Consider the following 25689-nt stretch of genomic DNA (forward strand, 5'->3'; position numbering starts at 1 on the left):
ACGTCCGAGAAATATCCGTTGCTCGCGGCACAACCGCACGCGCGCCGCACGACGCACACGCACCCCCCCAACCCCATCCGCACCCCCCGCTCTCTCCGAACCCCTTCTCTCTCCGCCATGTCCGGCGTCGACGCTTCCGACGACCAGGTGCGCGCCTCACGCCCTCTTCCCCCCCCGCGCGCGCGGCCGCGTTTCGTGACGCGTCCAGCGGCTCTTTTCTTTTCGCTCGCGCGGCGCGGCTTCGCGCGGGCGCGCGCGCGCGACGGGGCATCTCCGCGCCGCCGCCGCGCGCGCTTTCGACTCACGAGGTCATCCCCTGCCCCACCCCCTGTGCAGGACCTCTGCGAGTACGAGCTCCTGCGCGAGGAGAACATCAGGAAGAACAAGGCGTTCATGCTCTCGCTCGGACTTCAGGAGCTCGGGCAACGCGTCGGCGGTCAAGACGCGCCCGCCGCCGGCGGCGCGACCGGGTTCCAGCCCGTGCGCCGCCGCGTGCCGCAGACGCCCGCGCCCGCGTCGCACCCGATGAGCCTGCGCGAGCGCACGACGCCCATCAACTACGCGGAGAAGGACCCCGCGCCGCCGCGGGCGAAAAACCCCGGCGCGAAGCGCGCGCGCGACGAGTTCGACTCCGAGCCCGAGGAGTCCGTCGACGGCCGCGACTCCGACTCCGAGTCGGAGTGGGAGTCGGAGTGGGACAACGAGCCGCACCCGGACTTGAACTACAACGCGGGCTACACGAGCTTGAAGCAGGTCTACGACGAGGACCCGGAGAAGCAGGCGCAGGGGATGCGGATGGCGCACCTGAAAGTCGCGAAGAACGACGACGACTGGCACCGCTTGTTCAACAAACAGTCGCGCGAGAGGCGGCTACAGCGGAAACAGCTCCTCGACGGGTGGGCGGCGAGGAAAGCCGCGAAGGAGGCGAGGCGCGCAGCGAGGGAGGCGAGGCGCGCGGCGAGGCTCGCGGCGAAGAACGGCGAGCCGCTCGCGCTGGAGCTCGAGGAGGAGCCCGAGCCCGAGGAGGAGGAGGACGACTGGCGCCCCGCGCCGCCCGCGCCGACGAACCGCGGCGGCGGCGGTCGCGGCGGCGGCGTCGGCGGCGGCGGCGCGCGCGCGATCACTTTCGCCGTCCCGACCGGGGGCGTGGTCGAGATCGTGCCGGGTATTAACCCGAAGAATCGTCGCGCGCACCCTGTGTTCGCCAAGGCGCCGACCGGGCCGAAGCCGGCTGGCGGGTACGTTCACTCCCACCGCGCGACGACGACGACGACGCGACTTCTTTTCATTTCAAATTTCTACCCGCGCGCGCGCGTTTTAGTTTTTCCGCCGCCGCGGCGACTGACCGTTCCCGCCCTCGCCGCGCGCAGGCTGTGCGAGATGGGGTGCGCCCGCTCGCACGATCTGTGGAACACCCCTCTGTGGCGCCGTAAGGTCCTGAACGGCGTGGAGGTCATCTGCTGCGTCGCGTGCCGGACGACGGTGGAGAACCACGTCAAGTTCCCGCGCGGCGGCGTCACCGTGTGCGCGCTCTGCCCCGCGACGGAGACGAGCGAGTTCCGCGTCGTCAAGGGCACGGGCATCGTCTGCAACCCCTGCAGGTGCAAGCTCCGCAACAAGAAGAATCGCGACGCCGGGATCAAGTGCGTCGAGTGCAAGCAGCTCAACCGCTCGGACCTGAGGGCGGTCAAGGGGGAGGCCGGCGCGCACATCTGCAACGCGTGCTGGATCACGAAGCGCACGAAGGAGCTCAACGACGCCAGGACGAAGTGCGTCCGGTGCGGTAAGGGAGGCAAGTCGGCCTGGACCGCGTGCCCGGACGGGTTCTGCTGCGCCACGTGCTACAAGAAGGAGCTCAGCGCGGCGAAGAAGCAGAAGAAGTAAGCCTCCCATCCGCGGCTTCCCGCCGCGGTCGTCGGCCGGCGGTCGTCACTCGACTTCCGCGCGGCGCGGCGACGCCGTCGCGACTCCCGCTTCTTTTTTTTCCTCTCCACCGACGACGACGACGACGACGAAACGACGACGCACATCACGCAGCAGCAGCACCAGAACGCGCGCGGACATCACAAACGACGACGAAGTGTGATCGGCTGTGACAGCCACGATATGTCATCACAACGCACAGACAAACACGCGCGCGGCGCGTCTACGTAATACGAAACACGACGCACGCACATCATCATCGCACGCGCCTCATCTCGTCTCGCCGCGCGTTCATCCGGTCGTCGTTCGTTCGTTCGTTCCTTCCTTCCTTCGTTCCTTCCATCCTTCGTCGTCTCCACGCACGCAGCGCCGTCGTTTTCGTCTCGCTCAGCCGCCGCCTGTCCGTCCATCCCCGTCCACCACCCTCGGGCGCGGTCGTCAGTCGCTCGCGTTGTCGTCCGACGCGTTCCACGCGGCGGCGATTCTCTCCCGCTCGCGCGCCGCCTCCGCCGCCTTGAACTCTTCGTTCTTCTCGTGGTCGAACAGCTCGCGGAGCGGCGAGACCACGGCGACGACGTCGTCCACGACGTCCTTCGCGACGCGAAGCTCCCGCAGCGTCGCGACGAGGTTCTCCGCGACGCAGTCGAAGTGACGCTCGTCCAGGCCCTTCTCGAGCATGAGGTTTTTATGCGCGGCGAAGATACCGCGTCCGCCGTACGCGCTCGCGTCGCCTCCGAACGCCACGCGCATGAAGTTGAACTGGTGCTTCTTGAGCGCGTCCATGTCCGCGCCCTCGAACATGCTCGCGATGCGATCGTCCGCGAGGTTCTTCTCGTAGAACAGGTCCACGGCGGCGGTGAGGGCGTCTTCGCCGCCGACGCGTTCGAAGAGCGTCGTCGTCGTCGTCGTCGTCGTCGTCGTCGCGTCGTCGTCGTCGTCGTCGTCGCGAGCGCGCGCTCGCACGACGACGCGGACGGCCGCGGCGGCGGCGCGCGCGCGCGTCGGCGCGCGCGCGCGTCGGCGCGCGCGCGGCGGGAGCGAAGGCGGGAGCGACGGCGGCGACGGCGTGCATGTCGGTATGGCGCGCGGCGACGTCCGCACCTCGGACGATACGACGGAGAAGGAACGGTGCCAGCAACAGCAACGCAACAGCGCGGTTTGCCTTGCATAGCAACCCGCGCCGGAGCCTGGCCGCCCTCGGTCGCGCCCTCGCCGCGCGCGCGTCGCCGCCGTCGTCCTCGTCCACGTCCGCGCCGCGAGCCGAGTCCCGAGTCCCGCGCGCGCGATGGCGTCGGCGACGGCGTCAGGGGCGACGGCGTCGGCGACCCGAGCGATCGACATCGACGTCGCGATCGCGCGCGCGTCGTCGTCGTCGTCGTCGTCGTCCCGCCGTCCGCGCCATCGTCCGCGCGCCGCGCGTCCGCGCCCGTCCGCGTCGCCGCGACGCCCGCGCGTCGTCGTCGCGCGCGCGTCCTCCGCCGAAGACGCCGCCGCCCGCCCCGTGCTCGTCGTGTCCGACCTGGACGGCACGATGGTCGGGGACGACGACGCGACGCGCGCGTTCACGCGGACGTGGACGAACGGATCCTCCTCTTCCGCGCTTCGCGGCGCCGGCGTCCCCGCGGGGTCTGCGCTCGTGTACAGCACCGGCCGCTCGCTCGAGTCGTTCGCGTCGCTCATCGAGGAGAAAGCCGCGGTCATGGCGACGCCCGACGCGCTCATCTGCGCGGTGGGCACCAAGGTGTACCGCCGCGTCGTCGTCCCGAACGCGCCAGCGTCCGTCGCGCGCGCGGCGGCGGCGGCGCGCGGCTTCCGCGCGGGCGCGTACGCGTGGATCGAAGACGACGCGTGGACGTCGCGGCTCGACGACGGATGGGACTTCGAGAAGGTGGCGGCGGCGGCGGCGGCGGCGGTCGCGGCGGCGGGGACGGAGGACGCGCACTTCCGGCCCGAGGAGGAGGCGCGTTCTATACACTGGTCCCCATACGACCGCGTCGGCGTGGTGAACGCCGATCCTTAAGGACTTTTCCCGTCGTCTCTCTCCGCCCACACCTCGCTTTCAATCCCCGCCCTCGACGCCTTTCAACTCCATCTCACGCCTTTCAACTCCACCCCGACGTCGCTTTGTATGGAACGTCCCGGAGTTCACGACGCATAAGATCACGCTCGGGGTGAGGGACGAGAAGGTCGAGCTCGTGACGGCGTCGATCGCGGCGGCGACGCGGAAGGAGGGGCTGGACGTGAAGACAATCGCGAGCGGCGTGGGCGGGTGGCAGTACCTCGACGTCGTCTCCAAGGGCGCGGGGAAGCTCGAGGCGCGTTCTACGCGCTCGTTCATTTTTTCGTTCACATTTTTTTTCTCTCTCTCCGCCTGCCGGCCGCTCTTCGACCGCGACGCCCCCTCGCCGTTCGACTGACCGACCGACCGATCGACGCGACACTTCATCGTCGCAGAGCCTGGAGTACGTCCGCGAGACGTTCGGCGCGGACGTCGACCGGACCGTCGCGTGCGGCGACAGCGGCAACGATCTCATGATGCTCGAGGGGGCGTGCAAGGCGATCGTCGTGGGAAACGCGCAGCCGGCGTTGATGGACTGGGCGACGGACGCGGTGCGGCGAGAGAGGGATGGCGGGCGCGTGTTCATCGCGAAGGAGACGACCGCGCGGGGGATATTAGAGGGGCTGGAGTCCTTCGGGTTTCTCACGCGTTAGCGATGCGCGAGAGGTTTCTAATCTATTTTTTTATTCGAATCGAAAAAGCGTCACGCCGCCGCAGCGGCGACGGAGAGAATAAACGGCGCGTTGCACGCCATCGCCGGCCCTCCCGTTCGCTTCATCACCTTCGCGGCCGCCGTAACCCCACCCCCGAGGACGTTAATACGATTCGCGTTCGCGGCGGCGTCGGCGTCGCCGCTCGCCTCCGCGCGCCCCCACGACACCGCGTACTCCCCCAACGCGAACGTCCCCGGTTCGAAGACGTCCACGCTCAGTCGCATCTCCGTCGTCTCCCCCGGGGCGACCGCGACGGTTCGTCTCACCGCGCCGGTCCACATCCACGCGCGGCCGGGGAATATCGACGCGGGCGGCGGCGCCGCGGCCGGCGTCGGCGGCGGCGGCGGCGTCGCCGGCGCGCCGGTCGTCCAGCCGCCGACGCCGGCGCCGTCGATCGGCCCCCACGCCGAAGCCGCCGCCGGCGCCGACGCCTCGAACGTCAGGTCGACCGCGTACGGCGCGGGGTTGTGCGCCCTGAGAACGATCGGCACGGTCGCGGAGGACGAAGGTGAAGAAGACGACGACTCCCTGGGCGGTAACGTCGCGACGGACGGGCCCTCTAACGTCCACGTCACGTCGAACGCGCCCGCGGCGGCGTCGTCGCCGCCGCGCGCGACGCGACTCCGCCGCGGCCGTTCCTTCGTCGGCGCGGACGCGTCCCATCCGCCGCCGTCCGCGGTGGCGTAGAGATGATGCGACCCGCTCGTCGCGACCGCGTTCGGCGCGGGGGAGATTTCGTCCCATCGCACGACGACGTCGGCGTCCGCGAGAACGCCGCCGCCGCCGCCGCCGCCGCGACGACGGCCCCCGCCGGCGCCGATCGCGGCGTGTACCCTCTCCACCGGCGCGCTCTCCGCGCCGCCTTCGCCGCCGCCGCCGAACGCTACGGACGACGACGACGACGACGATCCATCGTCGGCGGTCGGCTCCACGAGCAGGATCGTGTCCCAGCGCTGCCCCGGCGCGACGACGCGCGCGGCGGCGGCGCCGCCCATCGCCGTCACGCGAACGCCGCGGCGGGGTTCGCCGCGGCGGTCCACGAGCGAGACGCTTCGTAACGCATACGAAGCAGCCGTTTTCGTCGTGTCGTCACCCACCCCGTTCGCCGCCGCCGCGGTGACGAGCCTCAGCACCCTCGCCGCCGGGTGAGACGCCGCAGGGAGCGCGCTCGCGGCGACGGACAGCGACGGCGCGACGCGAATCCCCGCGAGAAGTCGCGTCGTGCGAAATTTCAACAGCGGCGGCGCCGGCCACGGCGGCTCGTAGCACACGACGATCGGCAGCGCGATCGCGCCGTCGGACGACGCGCGCGCCGCCGCCGCGGACGCGTGGAACCACAGCGGCATGGTGACCTCCGCGCCGGGCGCGAGCGTCGCCCAGCCCGGCGGCGCGAAGACTTTGCCGGGGCGCGTCGACGGCGTCGGCGGCGGCGGCGGCGCGGGGCCCCCAGCCTTCCTCGGCTTCGCCCCCGACGAGAAGGCGTCTGCGGCGTCTCCGTCTCCGTCTCCCCCGTCTCCCTTCGCGACCACCTCGCCCACGACGTCCGCGGCGTCCACGGGGAGCAGCACGCCGCGGCCGGGAAGCCGCACGCGCACGCGGTGCGCGATGCACGAAGAGACGTTTCGTATCCTCAACGCGACGCGAATCGTCGCGCCCTCCCTCGTCGCCGCGGGCGCGCCGTCGAGGAATGCGTCCAGCGTCGGCGTCGTCGCCGCGACGGTGAACGCGATCCGCTTATGTCGCGGGACGTCCCGCGCCCACCCGCCGTGCGCGCCGCCCGTCGCGCGCGTCCGCGGCGCGCGGACGTCGAACGTCATCGCGCACTTCGCGACGCCGCACGTCGTCCACGTCGCGCCGACGATCTTCAACATCCCGGGTTTCGACGGCGAGCACCGCGCGTCGATCGTCGCCGTCTCGAGCGGCGCGAGCGTCGCGGAGGAAGACGGCGTCGCCACCGCGCCGGCGTCGGCGACGTCGGCGTCGTCCGCGCCTTTGAACTCGCACGTTAAGCGCAGATCGGAGACGTCCAGAGGCACCTTGAGCGGGTTCCGCAGAGTGATGGCGACGACGACGGCTTCGCCCGCGGCGCACACGCCGCGCTGTTCCGCGCCCTTCTCCCGCGGCTTATCCAGCCACGTGGCGCCGCCGCCTTGTAACCCCGCGGGGACGAGCCCGTCGTCGTTCTCGAGCACCTTCCACGTGTCCGAAGATATGCTATCTTTCGCGGCGAACGACGAATCAGACGCGTACACGTGGCCGTCGTGGAACGTCACGCGCGCGTCCCCGACGTCCACGCTCGGCAGCGGCGTCTCCTCGATCGCCGACGCGCCCGCGCCTGACTGCCCGCCGTATGACTGCTGCACGACGTACAGATACTCCCGCAAGTACGTCGCCTGCGTCGCCGCCGTCTGCGTCGTCGCGCACTCGAGCAGCGCGCGGAAATACGCGCGCGCGCGAGCGAAATCGCCCGCGTGCGCCACCTGTCTTCCGAGCGCGAAGTGCAAGTGCTCCCTCGCTTTATTCCACCCGACGCCGCGTCGTTTCCCGGCGCCGGGGCCGGCGTCGCGCCGCCGCTCGTACACAGGCAGCGCGCCGGCGTAGCAGCGTATCGCGTTTGCGCGCAGACCAGCCTGGTTGTATCTGTGCCCCGCGAGCACGGCGTGAATCGCGTACTTGCGCGCCATCGGAGGGTCCGCGCGGAGATACGCCGTCGCCGCCGCTTCCAACGATAACGCCGCGCGCGCGTGCGTTTGCGCCTCCTCCGCGGACGCCCTCGTCAGCGGGATCGCAGCCTCGCGATCGGAGCCGCACGCGGTCAGCAGCGCGGCGTGCGCGTACGCCGCGCGCGTCGCCCAGAGCGTGCGCTCGGCGACGGAGTCGAACGCCCCCGCGGGCGGCGCGACGACGGCGGCGACGGCGGCGACGCCGCCGGGCGTCGGCGTCGGCGGCGCGAACGCCGGACCCGGGGTCCCCGTGCCGCCGGGAACGCCTCCTCCTCCTCCTCCTCCTCCTCCTCCTCCCGGCGGCGGCGTCCCCGGTGGCGCGACCGTCTGACCACCGCCCGCCGCGTGCACGTTGGCGCGCGCGTAGCACGCCGCCGCGGCTTCGAACGCCGCCGCGGCCTCGCGTCGGCTCTCTCTGAACGGCGGGCCCTCCGCGGCCCACTGCTGCGGCTTGCACATCACCAGCGCGTGCCCGAGCGCCTCTTGCGTCGCCGCGAGGCGCTTCCACGCCTTGTCCGCCTTGTAATCGGATTGTATGAGGCGGTAGTGCGACGCCGCGGTTTCGTAATCGCCCAAGAAGAAGGCTAAGTCCGCGGCGACTCGAATCTGCGACTCTTGCGACGCGGGCGTGTACGCGCCGTCGCCCTCGGTCTTCACGCTCGCGCCCGTGCTCCGTCCCCAGAACGACTTCAGCTGGTTCTTCAAGCCTTTGCGCGTGGCCGCGATCTTCTCGTTCGCCGCGCGCGACCGTTTTTCCATCGATTTCAAAAGCGAACCGGCGACGTATTCCTTCACGACGCGGGCGTGCGCGGCGACGTCTTCTTTGGACAGTAACGCTCCACGTTTGACGGTTTCATCGATCGTAATCGCGCCCGACGCGTTCGCGGCGGTGATCATCCGCCGCTCGAGGTGCGCGGTCCAGATGTCATCGTCGTGGGGCGACGACGAGAAGGATGACGACGAATTCACCGGCAAGACGCTCACCTTCGCGTCCCCGAACGCGTCCGCGAGGATCCGCTCCTTCGCGGCCACAGCCTCCCGCGTCGCCGTCGCGTCCCGCGCGTCGTGCACCAGCACGTAATGCCGCGCGAACACGTCCACGTCGCCCGCTCTCTCCAGAAGCGGTTGATTCGGCAATCCCCCCGGCCACGACGATCCGTCCTCCGTCATTCGCGTCGCGTCTCCGAGAGGATCGCTCGAGGACGCGCTCACGGCGAAGACGACGCCCGCGGGGACGTCGATCGCTTCGTGGTCGTGGAACGCGAGGCGATCGTCCAGCTCCGCGCGGTACGCGTCGAACCACGGGGTCCACCACTTCTCATCGCTCGGAGAACGCACCTCGCCCCTCGCGCGCGCGATCAACGCCTCGACGTCCTTCGGGACGTCGTCCAGCGCGCCCGCGAGCGCGTCCCCGCTCGCGCCGCCCGCCGCCCACCGCGTCGTCGCGAACGCGCGCGCGAGGTGCGCCTCCACGACGTCGTACGGCGCCGCGCGCTTCGCCTCGGCGACGGAGTGGAACCGCACGGAGTAGGACGTCGTCACCGCGACGTGCTCCGGCGACGTGCGCATCTGGACCTCGATCCCGGTGACGCGCGCGTGCGGGCGGAGGATGTCCACTGCGGGGAGGGAGGGGAGGGAGGGGGAGGGACGGCGTTTGGTTTCGTCGGCGCGAGCGAGAGGACGAGGGACGACGCGGAGGATGAGATTCGACGCGACGCGACGCGACGACGACGACGACGATGATGAAGATGCCCGCGTCGATCGGGGCGTCGAGTCGAGCGGCGCGCACCGAACGAGAGCCCGGTCGCCGCGCACGCCGCGTCGACCTCGGGGGTCGTGACGCACGCGACGACGGGGGTGAAGCGCGCGCGCACGCGCGCGCGGAGCGCGTCGAGTCGCTCCATCGCGCGGACGACGCCTCCGCCGCGCGCGAGGGCTTCTGCACAGCTGTTCGCGTCGCGTCCAGTCTGGTCGTCGGAAGCCCGCGAAACTTTCCTCGTCAGGCCCGAGGAAACGAGCGAGCGCGCCACGACCGCCGCCGCCGCCGCCGCGCGTCATACTGTCGCCGCGCGCCGCCGCCGCCGCCGCCGTCGCGGCATGGGGAAAGCCAACTCGAAGCACCGCCCCGGGGGCCCGTGCTGCGGCGAAGACCTCGCGGATCTCGCGCGCGTGGACGCCAGCGCGGACGACGTCGACGAGAACGAGGACGAGAGAGGAGGAGGAGGAGGAGGACGAGGAGGAAGGTGGACGGTGCTTTCCGAGAGCGAAGCCGCGGGCGCGGCCGCGGCGACGGCGGCGATCGCGCGCGCGAGCGGCGACGCCGCGCCGCCGCCGCCGCCGCCGCCGCCGTCGTCCCCGCCCGCGCCGTCGCCGTCGCCGCGGCCGCCGCCGCCGACGGACCGAGAAGAAGAAGAGAAAGAGGAAGAAGAAGCGAAGGTCGTCGTCGCGTCGCCGTCGCCGTCGCCGCCGCCGTCGCCGCGGCGCGCGGACGCGGACCCGGTCGACGTCTTCCTCGCGATCGACGAGACTGGCGTCGTCCGCGCGACGCTGCGCGTGAAGCACCGCGCGGTGTGCCGCCTCGCGACGCGCCCGGCGTCCTCCGCCGCGACGCGCCCGCCCGCCCCGGCCGCGACGCGACGAGACGCGTCGCGTTTTTTCGTCGACGACTCGGACCTCTACCCCGGCGGGATGCACCAGCCGGTGGATCCCTCCATCCCGATGGCGATAAAAACGCATCAAATCGATACGTTAGAAGCATCAGCACGAGCACGAGACGACGAGCGCCTGTACCCGTGCGGCATGCACCAACCCGTCGAACCTCACCCGCCGGCGACGACGGCGGCGGGCCAAGTGAGGCGCGTTCTGTACACTGGTTCCCATACGACCCCGTTCGCGTGGTGGACGCCGATCCTTAAGGACTTTGCCCGGCGTGTCTCTCCGCCCACCCCTCCCTTTCAATACCCGCCCTCGACGCCTTTCAACTCCAACTGACGCCTTTCAACTCCACCCCGACGTTCGCTCGTATAGAACGGCCCTGAACGACGGAGCGATCCGCCGCGTCGCCGCGAGTGCGCCGCCGCCGCCGCCGCCGCCGCTGCCCGCGGAGGCGTGGTACGACGCGCACAGAGACGCGCCGCTGTTCTCGCGCGCGGCGTCCGCGTCCAGCGTTCACTTCGCGTTGGACGACCTCCTCGAGGAATCATCGCGCTCCTCGCCGCGCGAGTCGCTTCGTATGGGGAGCAGTCTGATTCTCGCCAACGCGGAGGAGGTAGCCGCGGAAGTCGCGCTCGCGCTGGACGGCGATCGGACGCTCTCCCCGCGCGCCGCGCGCGCGGCGGCGTTCGTCTCGATGCTCGCGTCGAGGTCGCCGCGCGTCTCGGAGTCGTCGTCGACGATCGTCGAACCCTCGCACGCGCGCGCGCCGTCGCCTTCGCCGCCGCCGCCTTCGCCGCCGCCGCCTTCGCCGCCGCCGCCGCAAACGTCGTCGTCGACGTCGAAGCCGAAGCGTCCGTCGGAGATTCGATACGACTCGTCGTACGACGGCGGCGACGATGCGAGCGAGGATACGGAACGTCAACCGTCGCGCGAGGACGACGGCGACGACTCTGCGCGCCGCGCAAGGCGAAGCACCTTCCGAAGTCCAACGCGCCGGTGCCGTTGCCTCCCGACACGCTGAGCGGCCGACCGAGCCCGTCGAAGCCGCCGCCGCGGTCGCGACGCAAGATGGACGGCAGCTTCGAGCGCTTCGAGGCGGGAGACGACGAATCCAACGAATCCAACGGCGGCGGAGGCGACGGCGACGACGCGTCGGCGTCGGCGGCGTTTGAACGACTCGTCGCCGCGGACGTCGCGGATTCTTCGGACGACGACGCGTCGCCGCCGGGGCGCGCGTCGCCGCTGACGTCGCCGGAGGTGTCGTCCAAGCCGCCCCCGCGGACGCGGCGACGGGACACGCCGCACCCGGGGAGCGAAGTCAGCACCCCGGAGCTGACGTTTAACCCGGGGTACGCGTGACGACGGCGAGGCGAGGCGAGGCGAGGACGACGAAGAGTAAAAACGTTTCACGAACCGAACCGAGAACGAGAGCGAGAGCGGACGAGACGACGACGACGACGAGCGACGATACGAACGACGACGGATTGAAACACGACGCCGCGACGGACGACTCTACGTATATAGTTGTACTACGCGCGCGACCGACGCGCCTCACCTCACTTATCGTCCCAATATCCGTCAGGCCTGATCAACACAAAGACGCTCCCCTTGTTCCCGCGCGATATCCTTCGGGTCGTTCCATACAAAGCGACGTCGGGGGTGGAGTTGATAGGCGTCAGAAGCGGAGTTGAAAGGCGTCGAGGCGTGTCGGGATTGAAAGCGTGGGCGGGCGGAGAGATGCTCAGGCGAACGTCCTCAACGAACGGCGTGCACCACGCCGACGCGGTCGTATGGAAACCAGTGTGAGATAGAACGCGCCTCAACGTCTCGTCCAGATACGTCGTCGCGAACCACCCCTTGGTCTGCCCCGGCCGTGCCCTCTCTAGGAGATCGAACGGCACGGGGTACGGAATCCGCAGACCGTCCGGCCCGCCCCACTCGCCGTCGATCGCGAAGTAGCCCCCGCTGAAGCGATAGAAGAACGAATTCTCGTCGCGCGCGCCCTCGAGCTGAGCTTCGATGACGAGCTGCGTCCCCGGAGGGCCGAACTCGACGACGTTTTCCCACTGAAGAAGACGAAGCGCGGTCGAGGGAATCAGCAGCGCGTCAGTCACGCGGGCGCGAGATTGGTGGATATCGTGTACACGTGGCAAAACGTGCGGCTGACAGCGCGCGAACGGGGAGGTGTCTCGAGTCGTCGCCCACCTTGGCGCCGTTCTCCGGCGAACCTCTCGGGTCGTCCCTCAACACCTGGTACACGTTATCCACCGTGCTGTTCCCGACCACGAGCGACTGCACCGGCGACGGCCCGCTCTCGAGGAGGTACTTCCGCCACGACTCCGCCGAGAAGAACGACACGTCCGCGGTGCCCGGCTGGAACGTCGTCACCAGCCGCCACTCGTTCAGGAGGAGCTCCGGGCGCTCGAACGGACGCGGCGTCGGGTTGATCGCCTCCAGGGACGTCACGAGCGATTCGAGTCGCGCGCGGTCGCCGACGCGCGCCATGCGCTGCGCGCCGTCGCCGCCCTTCCCGAGGAGGGTCAGGAGCTCGTCCTTCAGCGCGGTGGTCGCGTCGTCCTCGGAGGTGGATCGCGGGGAGGAGGAGGAGGAGGAGGAGGACGCGGCGTCGGACGTCGACCGCGGTCGCGTCCCCAGGTGCCGTCTCCTCAGATCTGGCGAAGCGCGGAGGACGAGAGCGAGACGACGCGCCGACGGCGACGGCGACGACGCGGACGTCTGTCCGCCGCGACGGCGCGCGTTGAGCGACGACGGCGACGCCGCGGAGGAGGCGGACGACGTCGCGAGCGACATCGCGCGCGATGGGTCGTCTCCGCGCGACGGACGTGTGACGACTGGATATGAATTGAGGAGAGACGTTTATCCGTTCGTCGTACTTGACTTCTTTCCTTCCGCTCCCTTCGAACGCCCACGCCGCCGTCGCCTCACTCCCGACCGCGCGGTCATGGCGCTTCGCCGACAGGGCTCGCTGATGGCGGAGTCCTCGGAAGAGCCTCGCGCCGCGCGAGGCGACGGCGACGAATCCGACGACGACGGCGGCGTCGACGACGACGATCTCGAGAACGCGCTCGACGGCGACTTCGCGTTACGACTGGCCGAGGAAGCGCACGCGGTGAAGACGCGCAAGCGCGAGGCGAAGGCGGCGTTCTGGCACGACGTCTTCGTCTTCTGGACGACGACGATGATCGTGGTGCCCGCGCTCGTGACCGTGTTCGCGGTCGCGATCGGCGCGGCGCTCGCGGCGGCGGAGGGGTGGCCGTGGCATGTTGGCGTTCTGTACGTCTTCTCGATGCTGTGCGGGATGCCAAACTCGCTCGCGGACGAGAACCCGGAGACAGACGCCGGGAAGGTGGCGGACGTCGTCGCCGCGTCGTGGGCGTGGGGGCTCCTCGGCGCGTTCATCGGTCTCGTCGGAAACTTGAACTTCGTCAATCGTCTCGTCGCCGCCGTGGAAGGATTCCGCGTCGTCTGGAATAAGGCGCGTTCTATCGTACACTGGTCCCCATACGACCCCGTCGGCGTGGTGAACGCCGATCCTTAAGGACTTTTGCCGTCGTCTCTCTCCGCCCAGGGTCCCTCGGTTTCAATCCCGACACACTTCGACGCCTTTCAACTCCGCTTCTGACGCCTATGAACTCCACCCCGACATCGCTTCGTATGGACGATTACCCTCAGTTGTGGCCGGCGGAGGACGACGCGGTCGACGGGACGGAGGATCTGAACGCGGAGGAGGCGGCGCGTTCTGTACACTGGTTCCCATACGACCCCGTTCGCGTGGTGGACGCCGATCCTTAAGGACTTTGCCCGGCGTGTCTCTCCGCCCACCCCTCCCTTTCAATACCCGCCCTCGACGCCTTTCAACTCCAACTGACGCCTTTCAACTCCACCCCGACGTTCGCTCGTATAGAACGACCCTCAGTGGCTCCGAGAGAACATCGCGCGCGTGGACGCGCTCGTGAAGTCAGTGGACGCGCTCGCGGAGAAGCGCGCCGCGGCGGACGCGGCTTTCGTGGCGGCGGCGCGGAGGAAGGCGCGTTCGAATCTCCCGGCGGCGACGCGAGACGCGCGCGTTCGACGGGAGAAGGTGAGACTGCTTTCCATACGACCCCGTTCGCGTGGTGCGCGGCGTTCCTTGAGGACTTTTCCCGTCGTCAAAAACTCTTCACCCGCGCTTCCCTTTCAACGTACGTTTGACCGGTAATACGTTCGACTGACCGATCGCTTCACCCACCTTGACGGACCGACGGGAGAAGAGAACGGAGCGACGCGAGCTCGCCGCGGAGGTTTTCGTGCTCGCCAAGGGCGTGTTCTTCGTCGTCCCGGCGTTAACCTTGGGGTTCTCGTGGGTCCTCGGCGCCGTGTTCGCGGAGATTGAAGGGTGGTCCAACGAGAACGGTTTCTATTACGTCGTCTCGATGTTATTCGGCCTGCCGGACCCCATCACGGATCCGCCGGAGCTGTCGCCGACGACGACTAACGGGAAGATATGCGACGTGTTCATCGCGCTCCTCGCGTGGTCTCTGATCGGAACCTTCGTCGGCATCATCGTGAACCTGAACGTGATCTCGCGCTTCGTGGGCTGGCTCGAGAGCGGCGGGTCCCGTTGGCGGCGACTGTTCAACGTGAAAACGCTCGGAGACTTTGAAGGCGACGCCCTGCGCGAGGTGGACGACGCGAGGACGATGCGCGAAGCCGCGCGGACCTTCGGGGAGATCAACGCGGAGATGGCGTCCGCGCGCGCGGAGCTCCTGGGGTTGATAGCCCCCGAGGGGACGCCGAAGAATAAGGCGTGACTCGACGACGTTCGGGTCCGCCGTAGTAGGCGCATCAGTAGGTTGTCGCGCTTTAGTCGTACGAAAGTAGTACGAAGGTAGTCAACTACAGTAGTGTAGCTATGAGACGGGTATTTCTTTCTCCACGCTCGGGTTCGGGTTCGTTCGCGCCGGCTACATGCTCTTCGCCATCTCGTACGCGACGAGGACGATCCCGCACGTGGGCCCCGCGCGCGCGGCGCGCGGGGCCCACCCCGCGAACAGATCCTTCGCGCCGCCGGCGCGCGCGATCGCGAGGAGCTCGGCTAAGACGCCTCGATTCCCGCCCGCGCCGCCGCCGCCGCCGCCGCGCACGCCGCCCGCGAAGTCCTGCGTCGGCACGTCCCTGATCTGCACGCGCGTCTTCACGACGTCCAGCGGCGTCGTCAGCGCCGCGACGGCGCCGCCGGCGATCGCGCCGCTGAAGAAGTTAATCCCGAGCGTCTCTCGTCGCGTCGGCGGCGGCGGCGAAGCGCCGGAATCCGCGCCGGAATCCGCGCCCGTCCCCGTCCCCGTCCCCGTCCCCGTCCGCGACCGCGCCGCCGCCGCCGTCGCCGCGTCCCGCAAGTGCTCCAACGCGAACCAATACATCGCGCTGTACGGCACGTCCCTCGCGAGCGTCGGGAGGACGCCGGTCCACAGCCTCCCCGTCGCCGCCGCCGCCGCGCGCGCGCGCTCGCCGTTGCTGGCCCTTCCCCCGCCGCCGCCGCCGTTTCCTCTTCCCGCGGCGGCCAGCCCGGCCCACACGCCCCCTGATCGTCCTCCTCCTCCTCCCCCCCCGCCGCCGCCGTCGTGACTGGTTCCCATACGACCGCGTTCGCGTGGTGAACGCCGTTCCATAAGGACTTCGTCGCCCCGATACGCCATCAGCCGCGTCCGGACGAGATCCAACGGCGCCACGCACAGCACCGCGAGCGTCCTGCTCGTCGCCCCCGCGATCAACGGCGCCGCGCCCTCCGCGCCGCGCCCCCACCCAAACTCGCGAGTAACGCGTCGAAGCTCCTCCAGACACAGGTCGTACACGGGGAGGTAGATCCCGACGGTGGGGACCGCGATGAGGAGCGCGGTGGAGGTGCCGCGCCAGAGCGTCGCGAGCCCCTCCTTCCGGGCGATCTTACGGACGACGTCTAACGAGGAGTGATACACGTTGCACTCGGGCGCGCACGCCGCCCTGGTCGTCGCGGCGGATGTCGCGGCGGACGCGAGCGCGAGCGCGCGGTACGACGAGGAAGACGCGCCGGCGCCGGCGCCGGCGACGCCGCATCGCGCCGTGGACGTCCCCGCGAACGACTGCGCTTGGATGCGCGTCTTGACGACGTCGAGGGGATTGACGACGACCGCGGAGACGAACGCGGCGACGCCGGCGGCGGCCGCGCGCTGCCGAAGCGGCACGTTCGCGTCGTTCGGAGAGCGCGCCACGGCGTCGACGGCGTCGTCGGACCCCGACGGCGCGGGATCGGGCGCCATCGCCGTCGTCGTCTCGCTTCACTCGCCGCCGCGACGAGTGATGAATGACGAGAGAATCTGATGTCGTGGCCATTTCTGTCATCAGCCGGTCGGCCGGCTTTTGGCGGCGCGTGCCGGCGCGTGGGCGACGATCGAGTGACGACATTTTTCTCGCGTGTCTCGCGTGGTGGTATTAACTTAGTCCGCGCTCGCTCGTCCGTCGAGTCGCGGGGTCTATCTCTAATGATCATACTCCTCCTCCTCTTCCTCTCCTTCGCGTCGTCATCGCAGCGCGGAGAGGGTGCTCGTCGCCGCGCGCGTCACCGCGCTCGCGTCGCCGAGCGCTCGCAGCGCGCGCGCGGACGGCGCGTCGTCGGACGCTCCGCGCGCACCCGCCGCGCGCCCCGTCTTCTCTCGGCCGCCGTCGCCGCCGCCCATCATCTCCGGCGTCGTCTCGCCGCCGCCGCCGCTCGCGATCGTCTTGACGCTGCCGACCGACGCCGGCGTGGGTGGGTTCTCCTTGTCGATCGAGGTTGACGCCCCCGGCCGCCGATCGAGGAGGTTCAACCCGCGCGCGCCCGCCGGTTTTTTTGACCTCGCGGTTTCAAAGGCAAACGACGACGCCGCGCTGTTCGACGCCGCGGGACTGCCTCTGGAAAGGCCCCTCCCTGAAACGCTCCCTGGCGTGCCGTTACCAAAACTCGGAGAAGAAGAAGAACCGCCGCCGCCACCCCCAACGCGCTCTCTGCCCATGCGCGCGCGCATCGCGTCCACGCTGCGTTGCTTCTCGAACGAGTCGTCCTCGAAACGCTTACACCGCTCCACGAGCTGCGCGATCTGCTTATCCTTCGAGTGCCGCATCGCCTCCCACGCCTTGAGCATCTGGTTCAGCTCGCGCACCTCGCGGTTCCGCCGTTCCACCTTCTCGCGAAGCTCCGCGCACTCCGCGTGGAGCATCAGCGACCGCGACTGCGTCGAAGTCTGCTCCGCCGCCGTCGCCGCCAGCTTCTCCTCGACGGCGCGACGCGCCGCCTCCGCCTTCTCGACGCCGTCGTCCGCGGCGTCGAGGCGCAGCGCGAGCGTCGCGCGATTCGCCTCCGCGTCCGCGAGGAGCGCTTTCGTCTCCGTCAGCGCGGCGGACGCCGCGCGCAGTCGCGTCGCGAGGTCCTCCGCGCGCGTCTCCGCGGCGAGGAGCGCCTTCTCCTCCGCCGCGGAGGCGCGCTCGTCCGCGCGCAGCGCTCTCGCGTTCTCTGCCTCGATGACTTCGAGGCGACGCGAGAGGTAGGATAAGCGCGCGGTCGCGGCGTCGACGGCGGCGGCGAGGGGCATCGCCTTCGCCTTCTTCGTCGAGCGACGACGACGCTCCGTCTTCTTCTTCGTCAGCGTCGCTTCGTCTTCTTCGGCGTCGCCGTCCTCCGCCGCCGACGCGTCGTCGTCGTCGCCGTCGTCGCCGTCGCCGTCGCCGACGAGCGCCCTGGCCAGCGCCGCCGCGGCGACGCGCGCCTCCTCCTCCGCCCTGCCCAGCTTCGCGCCGGCGGCTTCCACGCGCGCGCTCCACTCCGACGCCAGACGCGCGCGCTCGTCGTCCGTCGCGGCGCCGCTCTGCGTCTTCGCGCGCAGGTCCGCGAGAGACGCCTCGAGCGTCGCGACGGCGGCTTCCGAGGTTTCAAACGCGGCGGCGAGGCGCTCCGCTTCTTCGCGCGTCGTCGCCAGCGCTCTCGTCGCGCGGTCCCTCTCGCGCGTCGCCGCCGTGATCTCGCGCTGCTTCGTCGCGCAGACGGTCTTCCACGTCTCGATCACGGACTGGACGTCGCGCATTTTCGTCGCGACGGCGGCGGCGACGGCGGCGGCGACGGCGTCGTCGTCGTCTGACGACGCGTCGTTCGCGTTCGAGTTCGAGCCGCGCGCGGCGAGCGCCGCCGCCTTCGCCGCCGCCTCCGCGGCGTTCACGGCGCGGCGCTCCGTCTCCTTGAGCGCGGCCGCCTTGGATTCGAGCATCGCGCGGAAGTTCTCGCTCGTCGCGCGGCTCTCCGCGAGCGCTTTGCGAAGCGCGGCGACGTCGTCGTCGTCGCCGTCGTCGTCGCGGGCCGCCGCCGCCGCCGCCGCCGCCGCCTCGGCGTCCGCGAGCTTCTCCCTCGTCTCCCGCAGCGCCCCCTCCGCGGCGTCTAGGGACGCGCGCAGCCGCGCGGCGTCCGCCTCGAGCTGCGCCTCGCGCACTCGGCGACGCACGATCTCATCCGTCATCGCCGCGGTCTCCTCGTTCGTGTACCGCGACGGCAACGCCGCCGCCGCGACGTCGACGCCGAAGGGCGACGCGCGACCGCCGCCTGAACCGCCGCGCGTCGTCGCCGGCGTCCGCGGACTGCCCGCGACGTCGTCGCGCTCGCGCGCCGCGACGGCGGCGTCGGATTTCACGCGCTCCAGCTCCTCAAGCGTCCGCTCCAGACGCGTCCGCAGCGACGACGCCTCGGCGGCGGCGCCAACCGCGGCAGCCTCCGCGTCGTCCCTCGCGTGCGCGGCCGCGTCCATCGCCGCTCTCGACGACGCCGCCCTCTGCTCCGCGGCGACAGCCTTCTCCTCCGCGCGCGCGGCCGCGGTCGCGGCCGCGGTCGCGGACGCGCGCGCCTCCGCGAGCGCGGCGGCGGCGAGGCGCGCGGAGGACTCGAGCGCGGAAATTTTCCCCTCCGCGGCGTCAGCGCGCGCCGCCTGCTGCGCCGCCGCGCTCCGCATCGCGCGCGACTCCTCCGCGGCGATGACGCGCGCGTCCGCGGCGTTGTTCGCCGCGTCCTCCGCGGCGCGGTATCGCGCGCGGCACGCCTCGAGCTCCTTCGCCGCGCGCGTCATCGTCTCGCGCGCGTCGGCGTCTTAGGGTCGTTCCATACAAAGCGACGTCGGGGTGGAGTTGAAAGGCGTCAGTAGGAGTTGAAAGGCATCGCGGTCTGGGATTGAAAGCGTGGGACCCTGGGCGGAGAGAGACGGAGGGCAAAGTCCTTTAGGAACGGCGTTCACCACGCAAACGGCGTCGTATGGGGACCAGTGTATAGAACGCACCTTCCGCGGACTTTTCCGCGAGCGCCGCCTCGAAGCCGTCCGCTCTCGACGTCGCGGCGTCGATCGCGGCGCGCAGCTCCGTCTCCGTCGCCGCGGAACGCGCTTCCGCCTTGGACGCGGTCGCGGCGGCCGCGCACGCGGCTTTTTCGAGCGACGCGCCGTGAGCGGTCAGTCTCGCGCATTCTTCGCGCGCCGTCTCGAGCTCGACGCGCGTCGCCTCCGCCGCCGCCTCCGCGGCGTCCGCGCGCGCGCGGAGTTCTTCGAGCGCGGCGTCGTCGAACGCCAGCGCCGCCGCCTCGCGCGGCGCTTCGGACGCAGCCGGCGCATCCGCATCCGCTTCCGTCTGCGTCGTGGACGTCACCGCGGGCGACGGCGGCGGCGTGGACGTCGCGACGGACGTCGACGTCGTCGTCGTCGGCGGCGGCGGCGGCTTTTGCTTTTTCGCCGTCGGCTTCTCGCGCCGCGTCTCCCTCAGCTCCTCCTCCAGCGCGCGCCTCGCGTCGACCGCGTCCCTGAGCTTCGCCTCGTACGCGCGCTCCGCCGCCTCCGCGTGCTGGAGCACGTCCTCCGCGATCTTCTCCGCCTTGGACGCGCGCGTCGTCGCCCCCGCGGCTCTCTCCTCCGCCTCCTTCGCAACGGCGCGCGCGACGGCGAGCTCCTTCGCGATCGCCGCGCGCGCCTCGGACGCAGCCTCGAGCGCCACCTGCCGCAACACCTCGCGCTCGCTGTGCGCGTGCGCGTGGAGGGAGGAGGAGGAGGTCGAGGTCGAGGTCGAGGTCGAGGCCGGGAGCGCGGCGCGATGCTCTGGGATCGACGGCATCGGCGGCGGCGACGCGGACCGGCTGGACCCGCCGCTGCCGCCGCCGCCGTCGCGTCGAATCGCGTCGACGGCGGGGTGCGCCGTCGCCACCGCGGAGACGATCGCGTCCGAGTCGCTCGACCCGCTCATCGCGGACGCGCGCGCGCTCCCGTCGTCGTCGTCGTCGTTCGCGAGCCGCGCCGTCGCCGGCGACGCGGGCGACGCGGGCGCCGCGGGCGACGCCGCCGCGGCTTCCGCGAACGCCTCCGCCTCCGCGACGGCGGCGGCGAGCTTCGCCTCGAGCGTCGCCACTTCTTCGCGGAGCGCGTCGCGCTCCGCCGTCGCCTTCGCGGCGGCGTCGCGCGCGGCGACAGCCTCGTCGCGCGTCGCCTCGGCCGCGACGAGGATCGACTCCGCGTCTTTCCGCGCGCGCGACGACTCCGCCTTGGCGCGCGTCGCCTCGGCTTGGAACGTCGCCGTCGCCGCGGCGACGGCGTCGGCGAAGGCGACGGCTTCGTTTTCCGACGGCGGCGCGTGTTGTCGTCCGACACTAGTGTCCGCCGCCGCCGCCAAGACGTCCGGCGTCGCCGGCGCCGGCGACAGCGAGTCGTCGTGCTTGAACAGCGCCCCCGGCGGCGTCGGCGGCAGCGCGTTGGCGACGAGCGCCGCCTCCATCTTCTCCTCGCGAAGCCGCGCGTCGCGCGCGGCGTCGGCGGCGGCGTCGGCGGCGCTTCGCAGCGCTTCGCACTCCGTGCGAGACGCCGCGAGCTCGGACTCCAACGACGCGATCGCGTCCGAGAACGACTCGCCGCCCGCCGTGTTCGCCGTGTTCGCCGCGCGCGCGGCCGCTAGCGCGGCGACGAACTCGTCCTCGAGGCGCTTGACGTCCACGGAGAGCTTTTCCTCCGCGGAGGCTTTCGCGGCGAGCGCGGCGGCGAGCGCGGCGCGAAGCGACGTTTCGTCTTCCTCGCCGTTTCGTCTTCCGCGCGCGTTCGCCGCCGCCGCGAGCGCCGCCTCCACCGCCTTCAGCCTCGCGGCGAGGTCCGACGCGCGCGCGTTCGCCGCCGCCGCGCTCGCGCGCGCCGACGCGTTCGCCTCGGTCAACTCGGCGCACTGCTTCTCCATCCTTCGCGACGCCTTCGCCGCCGCCGTCGCGCGCTCCCTCGCCGCCTTGGACGACGCCTCCGCGACCTCGACGCGCCGCTCCGACGCCGCGAGCGTCGCGACGGCTTCCTTCTCCGAGCTCGCGAGCCGCTCCGCGCTGTTCTTGAGCGCGCGTTTCAGAGCGTCGTGCTTCCGCGTCGTCGCCTTAGGGTCGTTCCATACGAGCGAACGTCGGGGTGGAGTTGAAAGGCGTCAGTGCAAGTTGAAAGGCGTCGAGGGCGGGGATTGAAACCGTGGGGTGGGCGATGAGACACGCCGAGAAAAGTCCTTAAGGATCGGCGTTCACCACGCCGACGCGGTCGTATGGGGACCAGTGTAAGGAGAACGCGCCTTGGCCTCCTTCTCCGCGTCCGCCGCCTTCGCCGCGGACGCGATCGCGTCCCTCTTCGCGGCGTCGACCGCTCTCGCCGCGCTCGCCTCCGCCTTCTCCGCGAAGCGGCGCAGCGTCGCGCGCTCTTCGATCCCGCGCGCGATCGTCTCCTTCGCGCGGATGAGCTCGCGGCGCGTCGCGGTCGCCTTCGCGAGCGCGGCGGATCGCGCGCGACGCGCCGCGGCGACGCGACTCGACGTCAACGGGAGACGGCATCGCAGCGTCGCCGCCTCCTTGGCGTACTCCTCCGCGCGTCGCACCGCGGACTCGAGCGCTCGCATCGCGGTCTGCTGCCCGGTGACGACCGCGGCGAGATCCTTCTCGAGATCGCACCGCGCGATCGTCGCCGCGAGCGCCTCGTCCTGCGCCTTTTGCGCGATCGTCGCGTGCGCCTCCGCCTCCGCGCGCGCCGCCGCCGCGTCCGCGCGCGCCGCCGTCAGCGCCTCGCCGAGTCGCGTCGCCTCCGCGGCCGCGACCGTCGCCTGGGACGTCGCCTCCGCGGCGACCGCCTCCGCGGCGGCGGCGTCCGCGCGCGTCGCGACGGACGCCTCCTCCGCCATCGCCGCGCGTTCGGACGCCGCCGACGCCTCCGCGGCGGCGTCGAGCGCGGCTGTCTTCACCGCGTCGAGCGCGCGTTCGAGGTCGTCGACGCGCGCCTCCGAGGCGCGCAGCGCGTCGTTCGCGCGCGCCGCGGCGTCGATCGCCTCCGCGCGCGCCGCCTCCGCGGTCTCCGCGCGCGCGGCGCCGTCGGCGACGAGACGCTCGGTCGCCGCGGCGGCGGCGGCTTCCGCGCGTTCCGCCGCTTTCGCCGTCGCCGTCGCCGCCCTCGCGACGCGACCGCGCGCGTCGCTCGCCGCGGCGATCGCGAGGACGCGCTCGGCGAGCTGCGAGACCGCCCACACGCCGCGCGCGGTCGCCGCGGCCGCGATTTTATCCCCGGAGAGCGGGGGAGAGCCGGCGCCGGCGGCGGACGCGACTTCGACTTCGTCATCCGCGCGGCGGAGGAAAAAGCCGTGATCGAGCGTCGTCCCCGTCGGCGGCGCGAGCGACGCGGGGCGAAGCGCGGCAAAGTCCGGGACCGGGGACGTCGTCGACGCTTCGGCACCTTCTTCGGCACCCTCCTGATTCTCGTCGTCAAAGTCGGCACCTGGCGCGGCGAACGCGCCCGCGACGGCGGAGTCCAACGCGCTCAGAATCGCGGCGAACGCGGCTCTGCTCTCCTCCTCTCGCGACGTCGCCGCGCGACGCGTCTCCTCCAGCGTCGCCTTCGTCGCCGTCGCTTGTAACGCCTCCATTTTAGCCGTTTCCTCCGCGGCGGCGACGCGCGACTCCGCGCTCACCGCGACCTTCTCCGCGACGACGCGCGCGCGTTTTTCCTCGTCCGCGGCGACGCGGAGCGACTCCAACGCGATCCGCGCGCTCGTGACTTCCGCGTCCAACGCGGCGATTTTTTTCGCGTCGGCGTCGGCGCCCGCGGCGGCGTCGATCAAGCGCGCGCGCGCGTCGTCTCGCGCCGTCTCCGCGGCGATGACCGCGGACTGCAACGCCGTGATCTTCGCCGCCGCCGCGGACGCGACGTCGTCCAGCTCGCGGACTTTGCTCTCGTCGTCCGCCCTGGCGCCGAGCGCGTCCGCGACGGCGCCGCGGAGCTCTCTGATGCGCTCCGTCTTCACCGCGGCGTCCTCCCTCGCGGCGGCGGCTTCCTCGCGCGCGAGCGCCGCGCTCGCTTCCGCGGCGGTCGCGCGCTCCGCCGCGGCGCGCTCCGCGGCTTTTGCGGCGGCCGCGTCCGCTTCCGCGTTCGCAGCGCGGTCGCACGCTTGTAACGCCTCCATTTTAGCCGATTTCGTATCCTTCGAGTACTTGGCGACGAGCGTCGTGAGCTCCTCGCCGGCGCTCGTCGCGGCCAACGCGGCGGCTTCCTTCGCGCCCGCCTCCGCGGTCGCCGCCGCGGTCGCAGCCTCACTCGCGAGCGCGCGTTTCACCGCCGCGTCGCGCTCCCTCCGCGCGGCGTCGCGCTCCTCCTCCGCGATCGCTCGCGCCTTCGCCGCCGCCTTCGCCTCAGCCTTTGCGCCGCGTTCCGAAGTCTTCGCCTCGCGCGTCGCCGCCGCGGCCTTCGCCTCCGCGGCGTCCGCGCGCGCCTCCGCGGCTTGGATCGCGGCGGTCCGCGCGTCCTCGGTCGCCTCCGCGCGCGCCTCGATCTCGCACGCCTTGGCGCGCTCGCGTCGCGCGGCGTCGACCGCGTCCTTCGCGCGCGTCGTCGCCGCGTCCGCCGCGCGGACGGCGGCGTCGCGTTCGAGCCTCGCCTCCTCCGCCGCCTCTGCCGCCTTCGCGGACGCCTCCGTGGCGCGGACGACCGCGTCTCGGAGCTCCGCGGCGCCGCGCTCGAAGTCGCCCGCAGCCTTGAGGCGCCGCGTGAGGATCTCGCGGTCGGATGCGGCGGCGTCGAGGCGCGCGGCGAGCGCGTCGGCGGCGGACTCGACGACAGCGACGAGCTTCGACGCCTCCGACTCCGGGGACGACGACGACGACTCCGCGTCCTTCTCGCCCGATTCGTCGACGTCATGCGCCGCCGCCGCGCCCTCGCCGAGCGCGCCGCGGAGCATCGCGCGCGCGCGCCGCAGCGACGCGGCGACGACGCCGCTCACGCCGCCCTGCGCGCGCTTCAGTTCCTCTTTGACGCGCGCGACGTCCGCCTCTCGCGCGTCGAATTCTTTCCGACGCGCGTCCCCCGCCGACACTCGCGCGCGCAAAACCTGCACCTCGTCTTCCAGCGCGGCGATCGCTCGCGCCCTCTCCTTCGCGTCCTCCTCCGCGGCGGTCTTCGCGCGGAGCAGCGCGACGTCCTTCTCTTCGCACCGCGCGCGCTCCCACCCTTCGCTCGCTTCCAACGCGGCGACTTTTTCTTTTTCGACGATCAACGCCGCCTCTAGTTCCTCCACCGCCTTCGCCTTCGAGCCGCTCTCGCGACTCGCGGACTCCGTCAGCTCCCTCAGCCGCGTCTCGAACGCGCGCGCGGCCGCCACCGCGGCGTCCGCGCGCTTCCTCAGGTCGTCGCACTCCGTCTTCGCGCGCACGGCGTCGGCGGCGGCTTCGCGTTCCCTGGCGCCGAGCGCCGTCAACGCGGCGCGATCTCGCAGCGCGCGCTCGCTCGCGTCGTCGCGTTCGCGTCGCAGCTTGCGCATCGCGGCGTCCATCTTGTCGATCGCGCGGCGCGCCTCGCGCTCGCGTCGACGCGTGACCTCGATCTCGAGCGCGGCGTCGCCCGCGGGCGTCGCGGACGCGGGCGTCGTGGACGCGTTCGCGGGCGCGGCGCCCGCCGGCGGCGGCGTCAGCCACTCCGGCGGCGGCGTCGCGGCGTCGTCGTCGCCGTCCGCCGCCGTCTCCTCGCCCGGGGTTCGCGCGTCGCGCGCGGTCGCCGGCGCGCGCGTCGCCGTCGCCTCGCCGCGGAAGCGCGTCGCGGCGTGCGACCGAAGCAGCGCGGGTTGGATCTCCGCGATGACCGCCGTCGTCGGCGGCTCCGCGCGTTGCGCTCGGTACACCGCCGGGGAGAGCGTGTCCGGGAGTCCGCGCAGAGCCGCGTCGTCGTCGTCGTCGTCGTCGTCGTTCACGACGCCGACGCCGCGCACGACGCCGCCGCCGATGGAGATTTCGCCGTCCTGGTCCTTGGGCGGCGACGAGGGAGGGGTGGCTTTCCTCGTTCGCGCCGCTCCCTCTCCTCCTCCCCGGTCCGCGGCGGCTTCCACTGAGTCGATGGACGCCCACACCTGAATCGCGCGCCACTTCGCGAACCCCTCGTCGTCGGCGGGCGCGCGCGGCATCGCCGCGGGGTCGCGGCGCGCGTCCTCCACGGTCGGCCTCGCGCGCGTCGGGTCGTTCTCCTTCGCGTACTCCTTCGCGCGGGGCGGCGTCTTCGCCCACGCCGGCGTCGCGGCCGCGGCGTGCGTCGTCGTCGTCGTC

The 25689-nt window shown here is 71.6% G+C and overlaps 11 protein-coding genes across 11 annotated transcripts; 6 read left to right on the forward strand and 5 right to left on the reverse strand.

Moving 5' to 3' along the window:
- Window positions 1-117: 117 nt before the first annotated feature.
- Window positions 118-1884, forward strand: MICPUCDRAFT_54430 (uncharacterized protein; the record flags this gene model as incomplete). Its single annotated transcript, XM_003064376.1, has 1 exon — window positions 118-1884. The coding sequence occupies one exon, from the start codon at window positions 118-120 to the stop codon at window positions 1882-1884; it is 1767 nt and encodes a 588-aa protein (XP_003064422.1).
- A 603-nt stretch (window positions 1885-2487) lies between these two features.
- Window positions 2488-2820, reverse strand: MICPUCDRAFT_9117 (uncharacterized protein; the record flags this gene model as incomplete). The annotated part of the gene is made up of 1 exon (XM_003064540.1): window positions 2488-2820. A coding segment is annotated over one exon (333 nt), but the record flags the coding sequence as incomplete, so codon positions are not given.
- Window positions 2821-3454: 634 nt separating this feature from the next.
- MICPUCDRAFT_54432 (uncharacterized protein) lies at window positions 3455-4635 on the forward strand (the record flags this gene model as incomplete). The annotated part of the gene is made up of 3 exons (XM_003064377.1): window positions 3455-3925; window positions 4068-4208; window positions 4378-4635. 3 exons carry the CDS (start codon window positions 3455-3457, stop codon window positions 4633-4635), a joined length of 870 nt encoding a protein of 289 aa, XP_003064423.1.
- A 50-nt stretch (window positions 4636-4685) lies between these two features.
- MICPUCDRAFT_43521 (uncharacterized protein) lies at window positions 4686-9322 on the reverse strand (the record flags this gene model as incomplete). Its single annotated transcript, XM_003064541.1, has 2 exons — window positions 4686-9034; window positions 9208-9322. 2 exons carry the CDS (start codon window positions 9320-9322, stop codon window positions 4686-4688), a joined length of 4464 nt encoding a protein of 1487 aa, XP_003064587.1.
- Window positions 9323-9515: 193 nt separating this feature from the next.
- Window positions 9516-10409, forward strand: MICPUCDRAFT_54434 (uncharacterized protein; the record flags this gene model as incomplete). The annotated part of the gene is made up of 1 exon (XM_003064378.1): window positions 9516-10409. One exon carries the CDS (start codon window positions 9516-9518, stop codon window positions 10407-10409), a length of 894 nt encoding a protein of 297 aa, XP_003064424.1.
- Window positions 10410-11141: 732 nt separating this feature from the next.
- Window positions 11142-11432, forward strand: MICPUCDRAFT_54435 (uncharacterized protein; the record flags this gene model as incomplete). Its single annotated transcript, XM_003064379.1, has 1 exon — window positions 11142-11432. The coding sequence occupies one exon, from the start codon at window positions 11142-11144 to the stop codon at window positions 11430-11432; it is 291 nt and encodes a 96-aa protein (XP_003064425.1).
- Window positions 11433-11629: 197 nt separating this feature from the next.
- On the reverse strand, window positions 11630-12884 carry MICPUCDRAFT_54436 (uncharacterized protein; the record flags this gene model as incomplete). Its single annotated transcript, XM_003064542.1, has 2 exons — window positions 11630-12235; window positions 12279-12884. The coding sequence occupies 2 exons, from the start codon at window positions 12882-12884 to the stop codon at window positions 11630-11632; spliced, it is 1212 nt and encodes a 403-aa protein (XP_003064588.1).
- A 151-nt stretch (window positions 12885-13035) lies between these two features.
- On the forward strand, window positions 13036-13632 carry MICPUCDRAFT_54437 (uncharacterized protein; the record flags this gene model as incomplete). The annotated part of the gene is made up of 1 exon (XM_003064380.1): window positions 13036-13632. One exon carries the CDS (start codon window positions 13036-13038, stop codon window positions 13630-13632), a length of 597 nt encoding a protein of 198 aa, XP_003064426.1.
- Window positions 13633-13748: 116 nt separating this feature from the next.
- On the forward strand, window positions 13749-14884 carry MICPUCDRAFT_54438 (uncharacterized protein; the record flags this gene model as incomplete). Its single annotated transcript, XM_003064381.1, has 2 exons — window positions 13749-13859; window positions 14342-14884. The coding sequence occupies 2 exons, from the start codon at window positions 13749-13751 to the stop codon at window positions 14882-14884; spliced, it is 654 nt and encodes a 217-aa protein (XP_003064427.1).
- Window positions 14885-14990: 106 nt separating this feature from the next.
- On the reverse strand, window positions 14991-16369 carry MICPUCDRAFT_49248 (mitochondrial carrier family; the record flags this gene model as incomplete). Its single annotated transcript, XM_003064543.1, has 1 exon — window positions 14991-16369. One exon carries the CDS (start codon window positions 16367-16369, stop codon window positions 15038-15040), a length of 1332 nt encoding a protein of 443 aa, XP_003064589.1. The 3' UTR covers window positions 14991-15037.
- A 261-nt stretch (window positions 16370-16630) lies between these two features.
- Window positions 16631-25550, reverse strand: MICPUCDRAFT_43524 (uncharacterized protein; the record flags this gene model as incomplete). Its single annotated transcript, XM_003064544.1, has 3 exons — window positions 16631-19212; window positions 19400-21506; window positions 21762-25550. 3 exons carry the CDS (start codon window positions 25548-25550, stop codon window positions 16631-16633), a joined length of 8478 nt encoding a protein of 2825 aa, XP_003064590.1.
- Between the last annotated feature and the right edge of the window lie 139 nt (window positions 25551-25689).

Source organism: Micromonas pusilla, assembly GCF_000151265.4.
Source record: "Micromonas pusilla CCMP1545 genomic scaffold MICPUCscaffold_17, whole genome shotgun sequence".
Lineage (NCBI taxonomy): Eukaryota > Viridiplantae > Chlorophyta > Mamiellophyceae > Mamiellales > Mamiellaceae > Micromonas > Micromonas pusilla.